General features: G+C 42.2%; 1 protein-coding gene across 3 annotated transcripts in view; it reads right to left on the bottom strand.

Annotated features, from left to right (window-relative positions):
* Positions 1-258: 258 nt before the first annotated feature.
* LOC122542065 (sodium-dependent neutral amino acid transporter B(0)AT2-like) overlaps positions 259-19,131 on the bottom strand; it is a 186,851-nt gene continuing 167,978 nt past the window's right edge. For 2 of the 3 annotated variants that reach the window (XM_087978165.1, XM_043679357.2), the window contains 9 exons: positions 18,316-18,442; positions 17,966-18,141; positions 14,993-15,103; positions 13,584-13,825; positions 13,058-13,238; positions 12,402-12,603; positions 8,935-9,094; positions 7,910-8,072; positions 6,223-6,926 (listed from right to left, as the gene is read on the bottom strand). In XM_087978165.1, coding sequence (XP_087834291.1) covers positions 6,573-6,926; positions 7,910-8,072; positions 8,935-9,094; positions 12,402-12,603; positions 13,058-13,238; positions 13,584-13,825; positions 14,993-15,103; positions 17,966-18,141; positions 18,316-18,442 — 1,716 coding nt within the window. In that variant the 3' untranslated portion in view covers positions 6,223-6,572. Of the gene's footprint in view, positions 1,820-6,222; positions 6,927-7,909; positions 8,073-8,934; positions 9,095-12,401; positions 12,604-13,057; positions 13,239-13,583; positions 13,826-14,992; positions 15,104-17,965; positions 18,142-18,315; positions 18,443-19,131 lie in introns of those variants that run through there. The other variant, XM_087978167.1, reaches the window with a different exon arrangement.

Genomic DNA, 19,131 nt, shown 5'->3' with positions numbered 1-19,131 from the left:
CAGCTCAGACTTGGAGGGCCGAAGGGCCTGTTCCTGGGCTGTAAATTTTCTTTGTTCTTTAGATGGGCGATCCTATCACCAGTTCAGGTGGACACAAAAAAAATCCTGGTGCTGTTGAAAGCTCAAAATCATAAACTGGTTGGTTATCACATTTGGTATTGTGGGATGTGAAGTGTATCAAATATGCGATGTTCACAACGCTGATTACTGGTTCTCTCCCTATGATAATCACTAACACATCACAACTTCACACTGGTCTGTGCTGTACACGTGATTTTATTTTCATGCAATGCGCTTCAAAAATACTCAGTATTTTCTTACGAAATGGTTCAGATAGAGCACAGATAACACTTTTTAATCCAATAGTTAATTTTAAAAGTTAACAGTTCCTGACATTAATTCTGTAAACAGTTGGACTACTGGATTGTCCATTCCTTTGGAGACAGAAATACTTTATTACAAGTATGTAGGAATACAATAAATGTACACCCATAGAGACACGTACACGGATGTGCATATATAAAATCACATGTTCACTTACACATGCACACCACACACAACTTGAACTCGTACCTATGCTCAAATATTGAAAATCTGAGACAATGAAATTCCAATCTGTCACAGCGAAGAATATGACAGATTGGACAATTTACTGTTCGTTATAGTGCCCCACTGAGTAACTTCCGTCTTTTATTTTGTGGAAATTAAACCAAGCACCCCACTGCTACAGAAAAATAAAGTAATGAAGTCCGAAAGCCGAACTGTTCATTCCCTTTTGAACAACAAGTGCTGACTTTTTATTCAGCTTCACTCTGGAGAGGAGGTCTGTCCAACTGTGAAATCCTAATTGGGCATTAGTGTCCTTTACGATAAGAAATCTGCTGTCCTTGCCCTGTCTGGCCAGTATGGCTGTCCTTTAACTGCCCTCTGAAATGTCCAAGACATTCATTTGTATCAAGCTAATACAGAAATAGTGAGAAAGAATACACTGGACCGACCCCTCAGCATTGACCTTAGTATCAGAAATGACAATGGCACCCTCTGCCCAAAACAAATAATAATTTTATTTTGTCAAACACACTGAAGCATAGCTAACGTACACTGCATCATCACCATCCTTGGGTATGTCCTGCCCTGCTAAGACAAACCCACCAAAAGTTGTAGCAGTGGTATACAATTCGGAGGGAATTCCCCTGAGCATACTGTCGGGACACCATTAAGTCTCACGGCATCAGGTCAAAGATGGGAAAGGAAACCTCTATCCCCCAACTCTGCTGAGGAATTAGTACTTTTTCATGCTGAACACCAACTAGAAAAATGACTGACAGTGGCAAGGGCACAGAATATACTCTGGCGGGGCAGTCCAAAGTCCTTCACCAAAGTTGCTCAGTAGCAACACTACTGACTTTGCAGTTTGAGTTCTAAAGGACACTGCTGCTAGACTAGGTCTGTGACAGGTGACAAGGGAACCAAAACGTGCAAAAACTACTTGATCTCATCCATATCAATCTACATGTCTCTCTCTGTCCATGACAGTATCCGTGAGAGTGATCATCATTCAGTTCTTGTGGAGTCGAAGTTGTATCTTCACAGTTAGAATACTCTCCAATGTGTTGTGTGGCACTACCATGTTAAGTGGGAGAGATTCTAAACAGATCTAGCAACTCGGTGCTGGGCATTCATGAGGCACTGTGGGCAATCACCATCAGCAGAGTTACACTCTTCCACAATTTGTAACCTCAGGGCTCAGCATATCCTCATGCATCAAATTATGGGATTGAAACAAAATGCTAGTGAAACTCAGCAGGTCTGGCAGCATCTGTGGAGAGAGAAACAGCATTAAGGTTTCTAGTCCAATTAGACTCTGAAGATGTCATTCTGGATTTAAAATGTTGGGTATCTCTCCCCACAGATGCTGCCAGACCAGTTGAGTTTCTCCAACAACTTCTGTGTTTGTTTCGGATTTACAGTATCCACAGTATTTCACTTTTATTTAAGCAAGGAGATTAATTCTGGTTCAATAAAAAGTGTAGGAGGGCATGCCAGGAGCAGCACTGTACATGAGGTGTCAAGCTGGTGAAGCTGCAAGATTTATTTGCATGTCAAAGCAGAAGCAACATGCAATATACAGGGCTAAGCAATCTCAAAATCAAGGAATCAGATCTAAGCTCTTAAGTTCTGCCATATATAGTTGTGAATGGTGGTAGACAATGAAACAACTCACCCATGAAGGCTCTAAAAATATCCCTTTTCTCAATGATTGGAGAGCCGATAACATCAATATAAAAGAAAAAGCTGAAGCATTTGCAATAATCTTCAATGAGAAGTGTTGAGTGGTTTATCCAAGGCTCATGCCCGAAACGTCGATTTTCCTGCTCCTCGGATGCTGCCTGACTTGCTGTGCTTTTCCAGCTCCACACTCTCGACATTTATCCATCTCAGCCTGCTGCTGAGGTCTCCAACATCATAGATGTCAATCTTTAACTGATTCAGTTTACTTTGGTTGCTATCAAGAAAAGGCTGAAGGCAGTAAAAGCTTTGGGCCCTAACAACATGCTAATAACAGAATGGAAGACCTATGCTACAGAACTAGCCACACCCCTATCCAAGCTGTTCGAGTACAGCAACAACACTGGCAACCAACTAGCTATGCAGAAAATTAGCCAAGTATGTCATGTACAGAAAAACAGGGCAAATCCAACGCAGTCAAATACCACCCTCTGTCTACTCTTGTTCATCAGGAAATTGACACTGCTATCAAAAAGCTGGTACTCAGCAAAAACCTGCAAACTGAGTTTCTATTCTGCCAGAATTACTCAGTTTTGGCCAAAGTAAGGACAAAAGAGCTAAATGCCAGAATGAGGCGAGTGTGACCACCTTTGCGACAACTATTCAGATACTGCCTGATGTCATCAAGGCAACCCTAAAAGCAGTGAATTGTAATCTGGGGAAAATTCTAAAGTGCTTGGCTCATACCTGGCACAAAAGAAGATGACTATCATTTTATAGGCTAAATTATCTCAATCCAAGGACATCAGAATGGGAATTCCTCAGGTCGCGTGCTATAGTATGCGTTCAGCTACTTCAAGCACATGAAACAGAAACCCAAGGTTCGCGTTTGACTTTCAAATTTCCTCCACCATTCAACAGGATCATGGCCAATCTACTTGTGTCTTGAATTCTACATTCCCATCTGCCCTGATAACCTCCGATTCTGCTGTTCTCAAGAATCAATGCACCTCCACCGTATAAGTATTCAATGACCCCACTTGCACCACCTTTTAAGGCACAGTCCCCAAGTTGCATAACCCTCAGAGAAATAATTCCCCATATCTCTATACGAAAAGAAAGATCCTGAATTTAAAGCAGTGTCCCACGGTCCTCGACTCACCCACAAATGGAAGTGTCCTTTCCACAACAACCTCGTCAAGACCATTCAGGATCTTCTACGTTTTAATCAACTTTCACTCTTCTAACTACCAATATAAACAAGCCCAATTACCTTTCCTCCATCATTAAATCAGAAGTGGCAATGTTTGCTGATGTTTACACCACTTGCAATTCCTCATATATTAAAGCAAGCTATTCATAAATGCAGTAAGACCTGGACAACTTTCAGGCTTAGGTGAATAAATGACAAATAACATTTGTGCCATGCAAATGCCAGGCAATGACCATCTCCAAACAGAGAGAATCCAACTTTTTCTCCATGATATTCGACAGTATTACTAACACTATTAGCATCAACCCCCCCACCATCAACATCTATGGGGTTATCATTGACCAGGAACTGAACTGAGCTGGCCAAATATCTACTGTGGATTCCAAAGGCCTGTCCACTCTCGACAAAGTATGAATCAGGATTGTGATGGAATACTCTCCACTTACCTGGGTGAGCAGCTGTCTTCACTGGCATCACAATGACAGCATTTCAAACACAAAGGCAATCTCCACCTTGAAGCATCTACTATACGAACACATGGAAAGCTGATGCCCAATTAAAAATCAAAAGCGGTGTTAAAACTTTCTCATCAACAAGTGCAATCTGTGAGAGATAATAAAGAGGACAGCTGCTCGAGCCAACAGTCAATGACCACCTTCAACGGATCACCCGATGTGCTAACTGTAAGTCTAAGACTGAGACAGTGAGCATAAACCATTCGCCAACTCACAACCAACACACATCTCATTTCCACTCAACCATTTGCTAGAAAGGGTAAGATCTAGGAATTAGGAGCTGGAATAGGCCATTCGGCCTTCAAACCTGATCTGTCATTCAATTTTATCACTTTATTTGGACCATACCCCTAACTCCCCCTTTGTAACAATGCCCCACCCCATCCATTTGACACCCCCCTCCCCATCAATCAAAAATATTTCTAACTCAAACTTGAAAATTCAGATGATCTAGCCCTCACTGCTCTCTGGGAAAGAGAATTCCAAAGACTAACAACTCTCAAGATTTTTTTTTTTAATCTTCATCATAAATGGAAGATAACTTATTTTAAAACGATGCCCCTTCATGGTAGATTCCCCACAAGAAACATCCTCTCAGCATCCACCTTGTCAAATTCCCTAGGATTTTATATATTCTGATAGAGCTGAAAATGTGTTGCTGGAAAAGCGCAGCAGGTCAGGCAGCATCCAGGGAACAGGAGAATCGACGTTTCGGGCATAAGCCCTTCTTCAGGAATCAGGATACTATATTCTGATAGTATCACCTCTCAAGTCTTTTAAACTCCAAATGACCTATCAATCTAACTTACTCAACTTTTCTCACATCATAACACCTTCAATCCCTGTAATAAAAGCAAAGTGCTGGAGACCTTAGCATGTTTGTGCAGAGAAAAACTGAGTTAATCTTTTTGAGTCCAATATGACACCTGTTCTGGAACCTTCATCCAGGAATCAGCCAAGTGAACCTTTTCTGAACTGCTTCCAATGCAAGATCCTTCATGTGGGGTTTTCCAATCAGCTAGGACCCTTCCAGAATCTAGGATAGTTTGGAAGATTTCAACCACTATCCTGACAGCATTTCTTTTGGACCTGAAAGTGCAGGCCATTGGGTCCAGGGTACTAAAAGCTTTAGCCCCAGGAGTTTTCTGACTACCTTGACATATAGGATTGCAGATAGTTAGATGGATAGATAGATAGACTGCAGCAGCACTGTGAACATACAAAATGCATTGCAACAGTTTGCCAAAACTCCTTTAACACTATCTTCCAAATCTGTTACATCAAACATCTAGAAGGTCAAGGGCAGCAGATATTTAGAAACACCACTTCAGTTCCCCTTCTAGCCACTGATTATCCTGACTTTGAAATATAGTCATTCTTTCACTGCTGTTGAGTCAAAATCGTGGAACTCCCTCCCCAACAGCATTGTGAGTGCCCTTATACTGAATGGACAACAGCAGTTCCAGAGTACAGTGCACCATTGCCTTCTCAAGGGCAACTAGAGATGGGAAACAAATATGTAACTTATCAAATACATCCATATCCGACAAAAGAATAAATAATCAAGTGGGTAAGACAGCTCCCTTCTCATCTATTCCATTAAAACATAGAGTTCTCCTCATCTGTGTATATTACAAAGCATTTGCCTCCCATCTTTCGTATTAGGTGTGTTGGGGTGGTACCATTTCAGGAGATACCTCTGCCACTCACAGCTGCAGAATAGGCCGTCGGCATCATAGTCAGAAGTCACATGACACCAGGTGATTTCAGGTAAACCTGTTGGACTCTAACCTGGTGTTGTGTTATTTCTAACTTTGTCCACGCCAGTCCAACACCAGCACCTTCACATCAATATCATAGTTAGAGAGGCATGGACAAGCTCAATCTTCTGGGAGCCCAGAGTCCCATTCAGTACATTGGACTACCCTTGAAAATGCTTTCAGTTATTCTTCCAAGTGGGATCTAGAACTATGTAGAAACTGGCTGCTCTCTTTGACTCCTGTTTCTCCGTGGCTGCTACCCAGGCTGCCTTGCCTATATCTTATTGGTTGCAGAGGCAGACGTTTTCTTTAGCTGAGATCAATTTGCTCTAGCATCCCAGCTGACTGTCTGAATACTTGATCAGGTTGGCTCCTACTTTAAAGTGTTGCGATAACTCTCCCATCAGCCCATTCCATCCACCCAACCTCATCCCAACTCCCCAGTTACTCCCCATTCCTACTCACAATCCCCTCCCCAATTGTTTATCTCCCCACTTCCCTACCCCAGCCCCACTTCACATGTAAACCCCAACTGATTAAGAGTTAATATTATTTCCTTTCTGCTCCTTTTTGATAATTTATGAAGTCTTCATTTTGCTATAGGATTTTTTGCATTGTTGGTGAATTTTTAAAAGTTCAAATTAATTCCAATTTGGTGATTTCAGGTTGCAAACTTCAGCATAACCAGAGCTTGTCAAACAAGCCAGTGTTCCATTTTGTAAAGTAGAAAAATGAGCACCCATTCAGACAAATGAGCACCCCATTAAAAGAGTTTGCTCTTTGTAGTTAGTTGTTAAAAATGTTTGCAGCATATTTTTGTTGTCTAAAATGGACAAACAAACTCCACAGGAGTTACTAGGCTTTGACACTCAATTCATCTTTTTTATCGTGTGACATGTCATCCATTTCAAGTGCATTCTCCTCTTCTGCCAGCAGCTCTGCTCTTTCCAGCCCTTCCTCGTCGGTCTCAACCTTCAGGTATCCATTTCTCCCAGGTTCCTCTTCCTCATTCTCATTCACAGGGAGGGTGGGTTCATCATCTCCATCACCCCTGATGTAAACACACTCTGAGTAGGCAGTGTTTCTATTCAGCCTGTCCTGCACAGTGTACTGGATGTACATCAGGGGGATGGGCAAACAAGCAATGATGATCAGGAGGATCATCATGGCTAATGCCCAACCAGGATAGTCCAATAGTGTCTCCTCTGCCTGGAAACAGCAAAGGGTAATGAGTAAGGATTCACACCAAACTCTCAATAAACTTCAAACAGAAGCAACATCAAAAACATCATCAATTTTTACATAGGACAAGGGCAGACACATCACCTTGAGGCCTTTGACTTACAACCTCCCACATCCAGTGAAAAGAAGACAAAACATCAACAGGAAGTGAACTCCAGGTTTGGCACATCACTGCAGTAAGGAGCACTCTTTCAATACTATGTAGAGACAGTTATATTCTGTGCTGTAACTGTCCTGAGGGTGTTTAATGGGATCAGTGTATTTTGTTGATTTTTTTTAAAAAAGAGAAAGAAGTGGAATTTTAGTCTGTACCTGTCCTGTAAGTGTTCTAAAGTACACTGATGTATCAAACAGAGGAAGATTTTGAGAGTTTTTCCATTAATGTCAACATTTACAGAGATTTTAATCTGTTATATGGTAGAAGGCAGTGAAACATCTCGAGATTAGATCTGAACTGATGCCAGTAGGGATCCCACAGGCTTGTCTTCTATTCTAATAGCTGCAGGAAGATTGGGTTCTCTCCCCTCCGCATCTCCAACTTCCACACCATCACCACCACCAATCCCCAAACCCCCTCCCCCCCAACCCTGGATTTAAGCCATGACCCCATTACTATGAATTTTTAAAAATTTCATTTGTGGGGTGTGGGTGTTGCTGGCTGATCAGCATTTCTTGCCCGTCCCTACAAGCCCTTGAGACGGTTGTGGTGAGCTGTCTTCTTGAACTGCTGCAGTCCACCTGCTGTGAGTTGACCCACAATGCCCTTAGGGAGGGAATTCCAGGATTTTGACCCAGCGACAATAAAGGATTTTTACTAGGACGGTGATTTTAAAGTTTGATAGTCCCACACTCCTAATCAAAGTTGGTGAGATTTGTGAAGTTTGCAAATAACTTTCCCAGTCATTTTGGTTTGTAGAAATAAATATTAAACAATTTGTGATTAGTCTTACCTTCTCTTGGCTCCATGCTCGATATTGTGGATGCTTGATGCACATGTGAATCAAACTAGCCAACAGCAGAGCCAGCATTATGGTGGGACACACAAACTTCCACAGATACTTGTATACAACAACAGGACGGTGACCAATCATTGCCTGGATATCATCCATAAACCTACAACAAATAACCTCAATTACAATTCATCTAGAACCTGGGTTTCCTGGTCACAACTCCTAGATGTATTTGATGGGCACTGTGTAGAGATAGCTTTATTTTCACTTTACAGATTAGGAGGAGTTTTACTCTGTATCTAACCCTGTGCTATCCCTGTCCTGGCAGTGTTTGATGAGGACAGTGTTGAAGAGATTATTGAGTTTGCAAAAGAAAGTTAATTTGTTTAGCAGGATCTTAATCTTGGATAAAGAGGAGAATAAAAATGTCTTTGAGAATAAAGATGTCTCTTAATGTCCTGCCAGACAGTTCAGCTGCTCTCTCAAAAGCCAGAGTTTCCTCAGCACACACATTAACTTGTGTTTGTGGTACAAGGACTGACACAGGTTAAGGTGTGTCCCAGGTGAAAGTGAGGACTATAGATGCTGGAGATTAGAGTTAAGATTAGAGTGGTGCTGATGAAGCCTGATGAAATGTCAATTCTCCTGCTCCTCGGATGCTGCCTGACCTGCTGTGCTTTTCCAGCACCACTCTAATCTTAAGTTGTGTCCAGCTGTCCAGTTTGACTTTTGAAATGTCATGAAGACCACCGAGAAAAAGGGAATGGAAAAGAGTTGAACTGGACAGAGAGAGTGAGACTGCCAGATATGATAAGTAAACAAATTACAAAAGCAGCAGCGGAGAATATTAATTAAATTGTCAGCAAGTGGAAACAGGATTTAGGGAACAGTATAATGAACTAGCAGACAGATGATGTTATCTGTAATGATGAGAGTGAAAACAAACAAGAGAGAAAGGAAAAGATTAACAGAGAAAGAGAATGAACATTAAGAATAGAGCCTGAAATCCAAGACTATGAATGTACCTGTCAGCTCCATAGACCCACGCCACAGCAATCAATTCAAACAGAACCACAATGATCAGAGGTAGTGTTGCAGAGTAATCATCAAACATGGTCACAAAGTAGTTTCCAGAACGCTGTGTAAATATCATTCCAATAACAAACCCAAGTATGCAGCAGACCACTGGATTAAAAGGATAACAAGGTGTTACATCAGCTGGAATGACAAACCAGGTATGAGCAGGTTTAAGGGGCTGAATGGCCTACTCCCTCACTGCATAGCAAAGAATGGGCAAATCAGAGCATAACATACACTCCGTTGTTTATCGAAGCTGTCAGAGATTTAAATTAGTGCAGAAATGGGAAACGGTGTTGGATCTGAGCCCAACAACACAGTGAAGTAGTTTATCAGATTAAAGAGAGATCTTGATCAACCGGGTCAATGTGCTGAGAAGTGGCAGATGGAGTTTAATTTGGATTGCAAGGTATTGCATTTTGGCAAAACGAAAAGATTGATGAGGACAGAGAAGTAGACATTGCTTATTTGGACTTGAGCAAAGCCTTTGATAAGGTTCCACATGGTAGACTAATTAGTAAAGTTAGATCACATGGTATTCAGGATGAGCTTGCCAATTGGATACATAACTGACTTAACACAAGACGACAGAGAGTGTTGGTGGAGGATTGTTTTTTGGACTGGAGACAGGTCACCAGCAGTGATCCACAGGAGTCGGTTCTGGGTCCTTTTTTGTTTGTCATTTATATGAATGATTTGGATGAGAATATAGAAGGCATGGTTAGTAAGTTTTGGACAACACCAAAATTGTAGACAGTGAAGAAGGTTTTCTACGATTCCAAAGGGATCTCAATCAAATGGGTCAATGGGCTGAAAAATGGCAGGTGGAGTTCAATTTGGATATATCTGCGTGGGTTTCCTCCAGATGCTCCAGTTTCCTCCCACAGTCCAAAGATGTACAGGTTAGGTGGATTGGCCATGCTAATTTGCCCATAGTGTCCAGGGATGTGCAGGCTAGGTGGGTTAGCCATAGGAATGCAGGTTACAGAGGTAGAGGGTGGGTCTGGGTAGGATGTTCTTCAGCTTGGGCCGAATGGTCAGCTTCCACATTGTAGAGATTTTATGAAATGCAAGGTATTGCATTTTGATACAACAAACAGGGGCAGAACTTTTATAATTAATACAGTGTTGCAGAACAGAGGGACCTAGGGGTTCAGGTATATAATTCTTTGAAGTTTGTATCGCATATAGAAATGTGGTTAAAAAGGCGTTTAGCATGGCTGTCTTCATTGCTCAGTCCTTGGAGTATAGGAGTTGGGAAATCAAGTTGAGGTTGTATAGATGAGGCCTCTTCAGCAGTACTGTGTCCAGCTCCGATCACCCAGTTATTGAAGGGATATTATTAAGCTGGAGAGGGTTCAAAAGATATTTACGAAAATGTTGCAGAGTATGCAAGGTTTGAATTGTGAAGAAAGACTGGGTAACCTGGGACGTTTTTCACTGGAGCATAGGAAGTTGAAAGGTGACCTTATAGAGGTTTATAAAATCATGAGGGGTATAGATAGGGTTAATGGTAGTTGTCTTTTCCCTAGGGTGGGGGATTTCAACACTGGGGGCACATGTTTAAGGTGATTGGAGAGAGATTTAAAAAAAGACACGAGGGGCAAATGTTTTACACAGAGGGTGGTTTGCATGTGGAATGAACTTTGAGGAAGAAGTGGATGTAGGTCCAATTATAATCGTTAAAAAACAATTTAATAAGGATGTGAATAGGAAAGGTTTCAAGAGATATGGGCCAAGAGCAGGCAGGTGGGACTAGTTTAGTTTGGGATTGTGTTCAGCATGGACTGGTTGGACCGAAGGGTCCATTTCCATGTTAGATTAGGCCCTTTGGCCCAACAAGTCCGTACCGACCCTCCGAAGAGTAACCCACCCAGACCCATTCCCTGTAATTTACCCCTTCACCTAACACTACAGTCAGTTTAACATGGCCAATTTGCCTAACATGCACATCTTTGGACTGTGGAGGAAACCGGAGCACGCGGAGGAAACCCATGTAGATTCGGGGAGAATGTGCAAACTCCACACAGACAGTCACCCGAGGCGGGAATTGAACCTGGGTCCCTGGTACTGTGATGCAGCAGTGCTAACCACTGTGCCACCAAATCATAGAACAATAAATTGTATGACTTCATGACTCCTTAACAACTTGTATTTATATTGAATTTTTAAAGTAATATCCTAAAGTACTTCACAGGAAATATTACTCAACAGAAAAATGATACTTGGCTATGTAAAGGAAATATCATTACAAGTGACCAAAAGCTTGGTGAAAGAGGTATATTTTTAAGAAGTATATTAAAGAGGAGGGGCAATGAGAGGGTTATGGAAGGTATGTGTGTGTTTTGTCCTTTGGAAGCGGAAATTATGCTCACCAATGATGGGACAATGAAAATCAGGGATGCACAAGAAACCAGAATTACAGGAGGGCAGAGATCTTGCAGGGGCGCAATAGGCTACACAGATGAGGTGGGCTGAGACCATGCAAGGATTTGTAAACAAGAAAATGAATTTGAATACCATGTTATCAATTGGCCAAGATCTAACGTAAGTTATTGAGCACAGAGGGTGAACAGGACTTGATGGAAGGACAAGGGAAGAGGGCAGCTGAATTTTGATTAGAGTATGGAAGGCTGAAATAATCAAGTCGCAAGATAATAACTGCATGGATGAAGATTCCAACAGATTTGTAGAGTTAGATGATTCTATAGAGTTGGAAATAGGGGCAATCTTCATGGCAACATGGATTTGTGATTGGAACTTTATCTCAGTGTCAAGCATGACATCAAGAATATAAACCGACTGATTTCACCTTGGGTGGTTGACAGAGAGAAAGATGGAGTTGGTTTCTAGGGAATGGAATTTTTGACAGGGAGGGTAACGGCTTCAGATTCCTGAATATTTAATTACAGGAGATTGGTGCTTCTCCAGTGCTAGATACAGGACAACTTGCCTAACAGTTTTAAGGCAGTGGATGGGGTCAAGGGGTTGGCTAGGTTTGGGTTGGATGAGGTCGTGTTGGGTGTCAGCATCGAAATGTAGAAATGAACAGGCAGCATGCAAATGAAAATTAGGACGTGGTCAAGGTTCTTTGGGTATGCTGGGGTGTCAGTGCAAGAGTGGAAAAGAGAAACCATTGCAGTTGATTCAATATGACTATGAGATAAATAAGAATGGAACCTGTGGGAACATAGTGGACAATATCAGAGAGACATTGGAGAAGGATGAGGTCTTGGATAATCATAAAGATTGCAAACAGGATGTGATGGACAATTGAAATGGGAACACAAGTTTTCACAGTTCCACAGCTTTTCACATTATTTGGATTGGATCAGAGTGGAAGGGTATCTATGTTCTTTGCTAAGTACCATTCAGTTACTGCCAATGTTGATTCAATCTTTCCACTACATATTACCTGTGAAAATGGACTTCCTCCTAGCCAGACAGGAGAAGTTGTCAAGTAGAGGAGTGAGAATTCCTTGCATATTTCCAAACATTGTGCTCATACCCAAATTTAGCAACATCAGAAAAAACAGGATAGACCAAAATGGTGAGGCAGGAAAGTGTGTAATAGTTTCTGTGAAAGCGATGAAAGCGAGGCCTGTACCCTCGACACCCTGAGACAAAGAGAGAATCAACACATCAGCCAAACTTCATTACACAACAATTCCCTTTCAGGTAAATCATAGTGCGGAAAGAAGCTATTTTGCCCATCCTCGACCTTCCAAACAGCATTCCACCCAGACCCAGTCACTATTCCCATAACCCAGCATTTCTCAAGGCTAATCCACCTAGCAAGCGCATCCTTAAATAATAGGGAACAATTTTTTAGCACAGCCAATCCATCACATGGAAGGAAACTGGAGCACCTGGCAGAAACGCATGCAAACATGGGGAGAATGTGCAAACTGCACATAGACACAGTCACTCAAGACTGGAATCGAACCTGCATCCCTGGCGCTGTGAGGCAATAGTGCTATTATGCCTTCCTGTGAATCACAGAGAAACACCTTTTTCCTTTCATCTTCATTTACAGAATCCCAGCTTGATGAAGTGGCAGGAGTAAATTACCTTTTGCATTTCTTGTTCGAGTTTGCATTGCTGGATATGAAGAGGGATTAATACTGATCTCACTGAGTCAAACCATTCTCTGTATTCCTGATTTGTTACAGTTGAAAAGTTGAGATATTCTGGAATTAAACTCCTGTTCAAAACTCCATTATCAATCAGGTCAATCACTTTGAGGCTGTTCCTGAAACACAATGCAATCTTTTAATCAATAACTACACACCATAAAAACGCAAACCCAACTCAGGACAGTTCAGACACTAAGCGGGAATAGCCATGGGCCTTGTGGGTCCAAACATTAAACCACTTCCATAAAAGGGGGCAGTGTGAACCGCCTGACTGTGTAATAACTTCAAACAGCATGTATATTTTCAAACCCGTTAATTATATAAACCTTTGATAACACTTTAGATAGCTAACTTTAATCCATACACAGGCTATTTATCCCTGTAATTAAATGCTTTTTTAACACTTTATAAAAAGGTGACATGACTCAAAATTCTGTCATTAAAGTAAACAGGTGCCAAACCTTGCCACACATTTCTGAGTGAGCACATTCGCCCGGAATCCCAGCACTGCAAAAACAACCAACGTAGCAAACACAGACGTCAGGAAGTTGATGAAGGAGACAAGGAAAGCATCAAAATGGCAATTATTGGTGCGGGTATTGTAGCTGGAATAAGCAATAACACTTCCAAAGCCAAGGCCCAGGGCGAAGAACACTTGGGTGGCAGCTTGTCGCCACACTTGGGTATCGATCAAGATCTCAACCTTCAAAAGAAACCAACAACTTTAAATAAGGCATTTATGAATCTTTAAATTTAACTCAGTTATAAAAAATGGAAACAGCACTTTACCTGAAATGTTGCTTCCCTTGGGAATACATGATCACTGAATTTACCATTAATTATAAAGTTTCCACTAACAGTGTGCTATGTGGCCTGAGCATTCTGCATGACATTGACAGCACAGAATAAAGCTCCCTCTATTCCTTTAAATGGAAAGCTCCCTTGAAACTGTCCCCAAACTCTCCCAGGACAGGGACAGTACAGGGTTAGATTCAAAGTAAAGTTGTTTGACACTGATTTTTATGAATCAAAAGGCTCAGGATAAAATCAGCTTGTACTGCTGTCATATTGTTAAGAAATCAGCTATGAATGCCATAAACCGCTGTTACCTTGGAATCTTGAGGGCTGAAAACAGAACTAAGCCTCTCAATGAAGATTGTTTTCTGACTGTTTGGAGCCCTCAGAGACACTGGCTCACCACTAACACTAATTTGGGACATTGAGGGGTCAAAGAAGAATGACTCTGTAACTTGTGAGCAATCTCAATGGGGAATATGAATGTGAGGCCCTGTCACTGGGCCAGACAATGCTGCCTGTGGAACTGGACTGTAGAAATCAGCTGTCTGTGGGTTTTAGTTCCAACGGGTCTGGTTCTCAATCTGGATAGCATTAGGAATCCTATCATTAGTTCAATGTTACTGGACAAGGTAGGGAAATATTCAGGGAGAAAGTGAGGGCTGCAGATGCTGGAGATCAGAGCTGAAAATGTGTTGCTGGAAAAGCGCAGCAGGTCAGGCAGCATCCAAGGAACAGGAGAATCGATGTTTCGGGCATAAGCCCTTCTTCAGGAATGAGGCCTCATTCCTGAAGAAGGGCTTATGCCCGAAACGTCGATTCTCCTGTTCCTTGGATGCTGCCTGACCTGCTGAGCTTTTCCAGCAACACATTTTCAGCTAGGGAAATATTCAGCCTGAGTTCCAGTTATACATCACACTTAGCCATCTGGCTGGGAACCAGGCTTACTGTGGGAAGGAGAATATAGTTGTAGGAGGTAAAACAGTGAATAAATTTATGACTCAAGCCCCCATCAGTGGCCTGGGCCCAGGCCTCTCTCTTGGTCAGTTCCAGAGTGAGAGCCCCTCAATTTTACCTTAGGAGTGAACATGTAGCGAATTCCATCTATGGAACCTTCCAGAAGGAGACCTCGAATAAGGAAACAGAAAAGCACCACATACGGGAAGATGGAGCTGAAGTACATCACCTGTAAGGGAAATCGTGGTGATCGTGTTACTGTAACTCATTGCAAGAGAAAAGCAAAAACTTACTGTAATTGTGTGCAAATGTCTGTCTGAGAAAAGTAGGAATGCAAAGAGGCCAATCAGCTACCCCAGGACTCCATTCATGGCCTACTTCCACACTGTTGGGATTCTATGATTTAACACCGATGCCATCACTCTGAACCCCCAGTCTCATCTCATTTGTTTTATTTTCTCATGGGGTATGGGCGTCATTGGCTGGACCAGCATTTATTGCCCGTCCCTAGTTGCCCTTGAGAGGGTGGTGGTGAGCTGCCTTCATGAACTGTTGCAGTTCAGCTGCTAGAAGGTGACCCTCAATGTCCTTTGGGAGGGAATTCCAGGACTTTGACTCAGCGACAGTGAAGGAACTGCAATATATTTTAGGATGGTGAGTGGCTTAGAGCGGAACTTGTAGATGGTGGTGTTCCCATGTATCTGTGCCCCTGTACTTCTAGATGGAAGTGATTGTGGGTACGAGAGGTATTGTCTAAAGATCTGAGGTGAATTTCAGCAGTGCATTTTGTAGACTCTACAGACTGCTGCCACTGAGCATCGATGGTGGAGGGAGTGGATGCTTGTGAATGTGGTGCCAATCAAGCAGACTGCTTTGTCCTGAATGGTGTCAAGCTTCTTGAGTGTTGCACTCATCCAGGAAGTGGGGAGTATTCCATTATATTCCTGACTTGTGCATTGTAGTTGGTGGGCAGGCTTTGGAGAATCAGGTGGTGAGTTGCTTGCTGTAGTATTCCTAGCCTCTGACCTGCTCTTGCAGCCGCTGTGTTTATGTGGCAAGTCCAGTTCAGTTTCTGGTCAACGTAACCCCCACGATGTTGATAGTTGGGGATTATTTGATCTAAGCCATGTTTCAGACCACATATTCCCTCAATTCCAAAAGCACTTAGTTTTACCTCTGTTGTGTCCACCTCTGCTCTAAACTCTTTTACTACCATAACCCCATTTTGTCATCATTAGCCTCTTATTCCAATACACCATCTGGACAGTCAATAAATTCAGTTCTATCCATCAAAGACTTTATCATATTTGGCAGTACACTAAGCCTTATTCATCCAACACACTTGTCCACTTGGCTTTAACATTGTTAGGAATATGCATTGGTATTTATGGATTATGTGGAGAATGCAGAAGCTATTAAACAATGGAGATACCTTCTGGATTGAAAAGGGATTTTTAACCAGAGGTTTGGAGAGAACCAGTGTGATGTCTTGGAAATGAAGTCAACAGTTTAATAGGGCTACAATCTACCTGATGATTACAGAAATTCTAATGACTGGAAAAATAGCCAAGCAAAGCTTTTAGGGAGCATAAGATATAATAGCCTTTGAACAGTGGAAATCCTAACTTTGGAAGAGACAATGGGGATCTCTGTGCTGATAGTTGCCTAGCAACCCTTTGTGGTCTTGGATTTTGGTCTCACAAACTTCGAAGGTCTGAGAAAACAGAGAGGAAACCTGCAAAACTGTGGTCCAGCTGTAAGATTCTTGCTTAGTTGAAGTGCTTGGCAACCTGATAGTTTCTGAACTTCATTATTTGAATTACTGTGAAACAATGAAAAGTTGAACTGTGACTACTATCCAAAGAGTCAGATCCAGCTTAATATCCATCCAAATTGTAGCCTTGTTTGAAAGATCTTTATTCGATCTATACTGTCAACAGTTTAGAACATAGAAAAGAACAGGCCCTTTGGCCCACGATGTTGTGCCGAGATTTAATCCTAATGTAAAATATAGTAGCAATCTACGCACCCCTCAACTCACTGCTATCCATGTGCATGTCCAGCAGTCACTTAAATGTCCCCACTGATTCTGCTTCCGCCATCACCGCTGGTAACGCATTCCATGCATTCACAACTCTCTGTGTAAAAAACCTACCTCTGACGTCTCCTTTATACCTTCCTCCTAATATCCTCTTTGATTTTATCAGCAAGAAGCCCAGTGGACTGTGAGTATTCAACAAATACTGACATCCATTTTCAGACTAGTGATAAAAAAGAATGTTTATCTTTTGCCCTTTTTAAAATATCATCTCTGCATTGTCTGTCCTTTGGGAGTGTGTTTGTTTTGGAACTAAAAGGGTGTATACTTCTAAGTCTGCATTATAGCAATGTTAATTTATAAAAAATTGATTATTTTGAGTTCGTGAAAAAACCCTGGTGAAAATCCGTTACTCGGGAGAGCAGGAGGAGAGGGAAACAATTGCCGTTTTGGGACTGAATCAACAGATTTATACCAGAAGTGTGGCTGAGAGTACTGGGATTTGAAGTGGACAGCGTAGTCGCCCTGTCACAGTTATAACAACATTTCATTCTAAACCTTTATTCTTGTCTTTGTGTCATACTGTACTCTATTCCTACAAACACCTCAACTTCACATTCCTTTTACTAGTTCAGTCTCCTGTGTGTTTCATCTGTCCCACTATTTGCAGAGGTATAAGTGGAACTCCCTAAGCCTCTGCATTCTGAACCTAACACAATCCTCACATCCTCTTCATTTCCTGGAAAATCTTCTTAAACCTCATCTCTTATTCCAAGCCTTGAAAAGAAAACCTCCTAATATTCTTCCTTCTAACTCTGCCTAACATTTTGGAACATTTCCTCAATTAAAAGTGAATTTAATATAGCAGTGAAACTCCTTCCTCCTGTGCAGAATGGAAATATTATCATTCTAAAACATGCTCCTCTTTTTGAGAAGTTAACTCTTTCTGGGAATTCCCAGGGGACAGCAGTTACACAGCTCCCCATCACAGAAGCACTGCTAGATACTCGCTGTGAAACAGAAGCTATTGAAGGGCTAAGGATTATCCATTACCTTTCCTGAGGATTTGATTCCTTTGATCATGGCGAGACAGACAATAACCCAAGCAGCAAGCAGGCAACCAGTCATGGTGGCATCTAGCCCTCCACTGACATTGATGGAGCTGGTGATGTTCAAGGCCTCATGGTACCAGAAATACGTTGTGGCAGAACTCTCCAGGCACTCAGTGACTGCAGCACAGAACAAAAAAATATAATCCAGACTACTAGCTAGAATGAGCAGGAGAAAGAGATGGGAGAAGAAGCTGGGGGTGAGGGGAAGCAGGGTAGATGCATGGGAAAAGCGGAAATGATGTGAGGTAGTTATTTTTCAGGAAGCTTAGCAGGAGTGAAGGAGCTGCCTACCTGCTACTGTCTGGTTGGCGAGAGTGGGACAGGATTCCCAGGGCAGTGGATACTGGAAGGAGTGACCAAAATAAAATAGACTCCAAGCAATGATGACATTATAATAGAGGGAGACAAGGGAACAGACCTGAGGAATGAACAAACATGGATGTCAGTGACTTTACCCTGAAAATAAAGGGTAAAGTAAAGCCTCACACAAAACAACAAGAGAGTTTACCATGCACCAGGGAGGATGGGCTGTACTGGTAATGTCACTGCACAAGGAATGTAAAACCCCATGGATTAGATTAGATTAGATTACTTACAGCGTGGAAACAGACCCAACAAGTCCACACCGACCCGCCGAAGAGCAACCCACCCAGACGCTCCTTCACCTAACACTACGGAAAATTTAGCATGGCCAATTCACCTGATTTGCACATCTTTGGACTGCGGGACGAAACCGGAGCACCCAGAGGAAACCCACGCAGACACAGGGAGAATGTGCAAACTCCACACAGACAGTCACCTGAGGCAGGAATTGAACCTGGGTCTCTGGTGCTGTGAGGCAGCAGTGCTAATGACTGTGCCACCGTGCCACCCACTGGTTCAAATCCCACCATGGCCAATGATGACATATGAATTCAAGAAAATAAGTTTTGTTATTAAAATCTAACCTCATGCTGACCATGTAAACCCATTTGGAACACACATGACCTCAGGGAAGGGAAAACTGCAGACTTTACCTGGTCTAACCTATATGTGACTCCAGACCCACAGCCATATGGTTAAATGGCTGAGTAAGACACACAGTTCCAAGGGCAATTAGAATGGGTA

The sequence above is a fragment of the Chiloscyllium plagiosum genome, unplaced genomic scaffold (assembly GCF_037043375.1).
Source record: "Chiloscyllium plagiosum isolate Xiang-an unplaced genomic scaffold, Cpla_swu_hap1 HiC_scaffold_33, whole genome shotgun sequence".
In the NCBI taxonomy this organism is placed as follows: domain Eukaryota; kingdom Metazoa; phylum Chordata; class Chondrichthyes; order Orectolobiformes; family Hemiscylliidae; genus Chiloscyllium; species Chiloscyllium plagiosum.
This window is presented reverse-complemented; position numbering and strand designations above follow the sequence as displayed.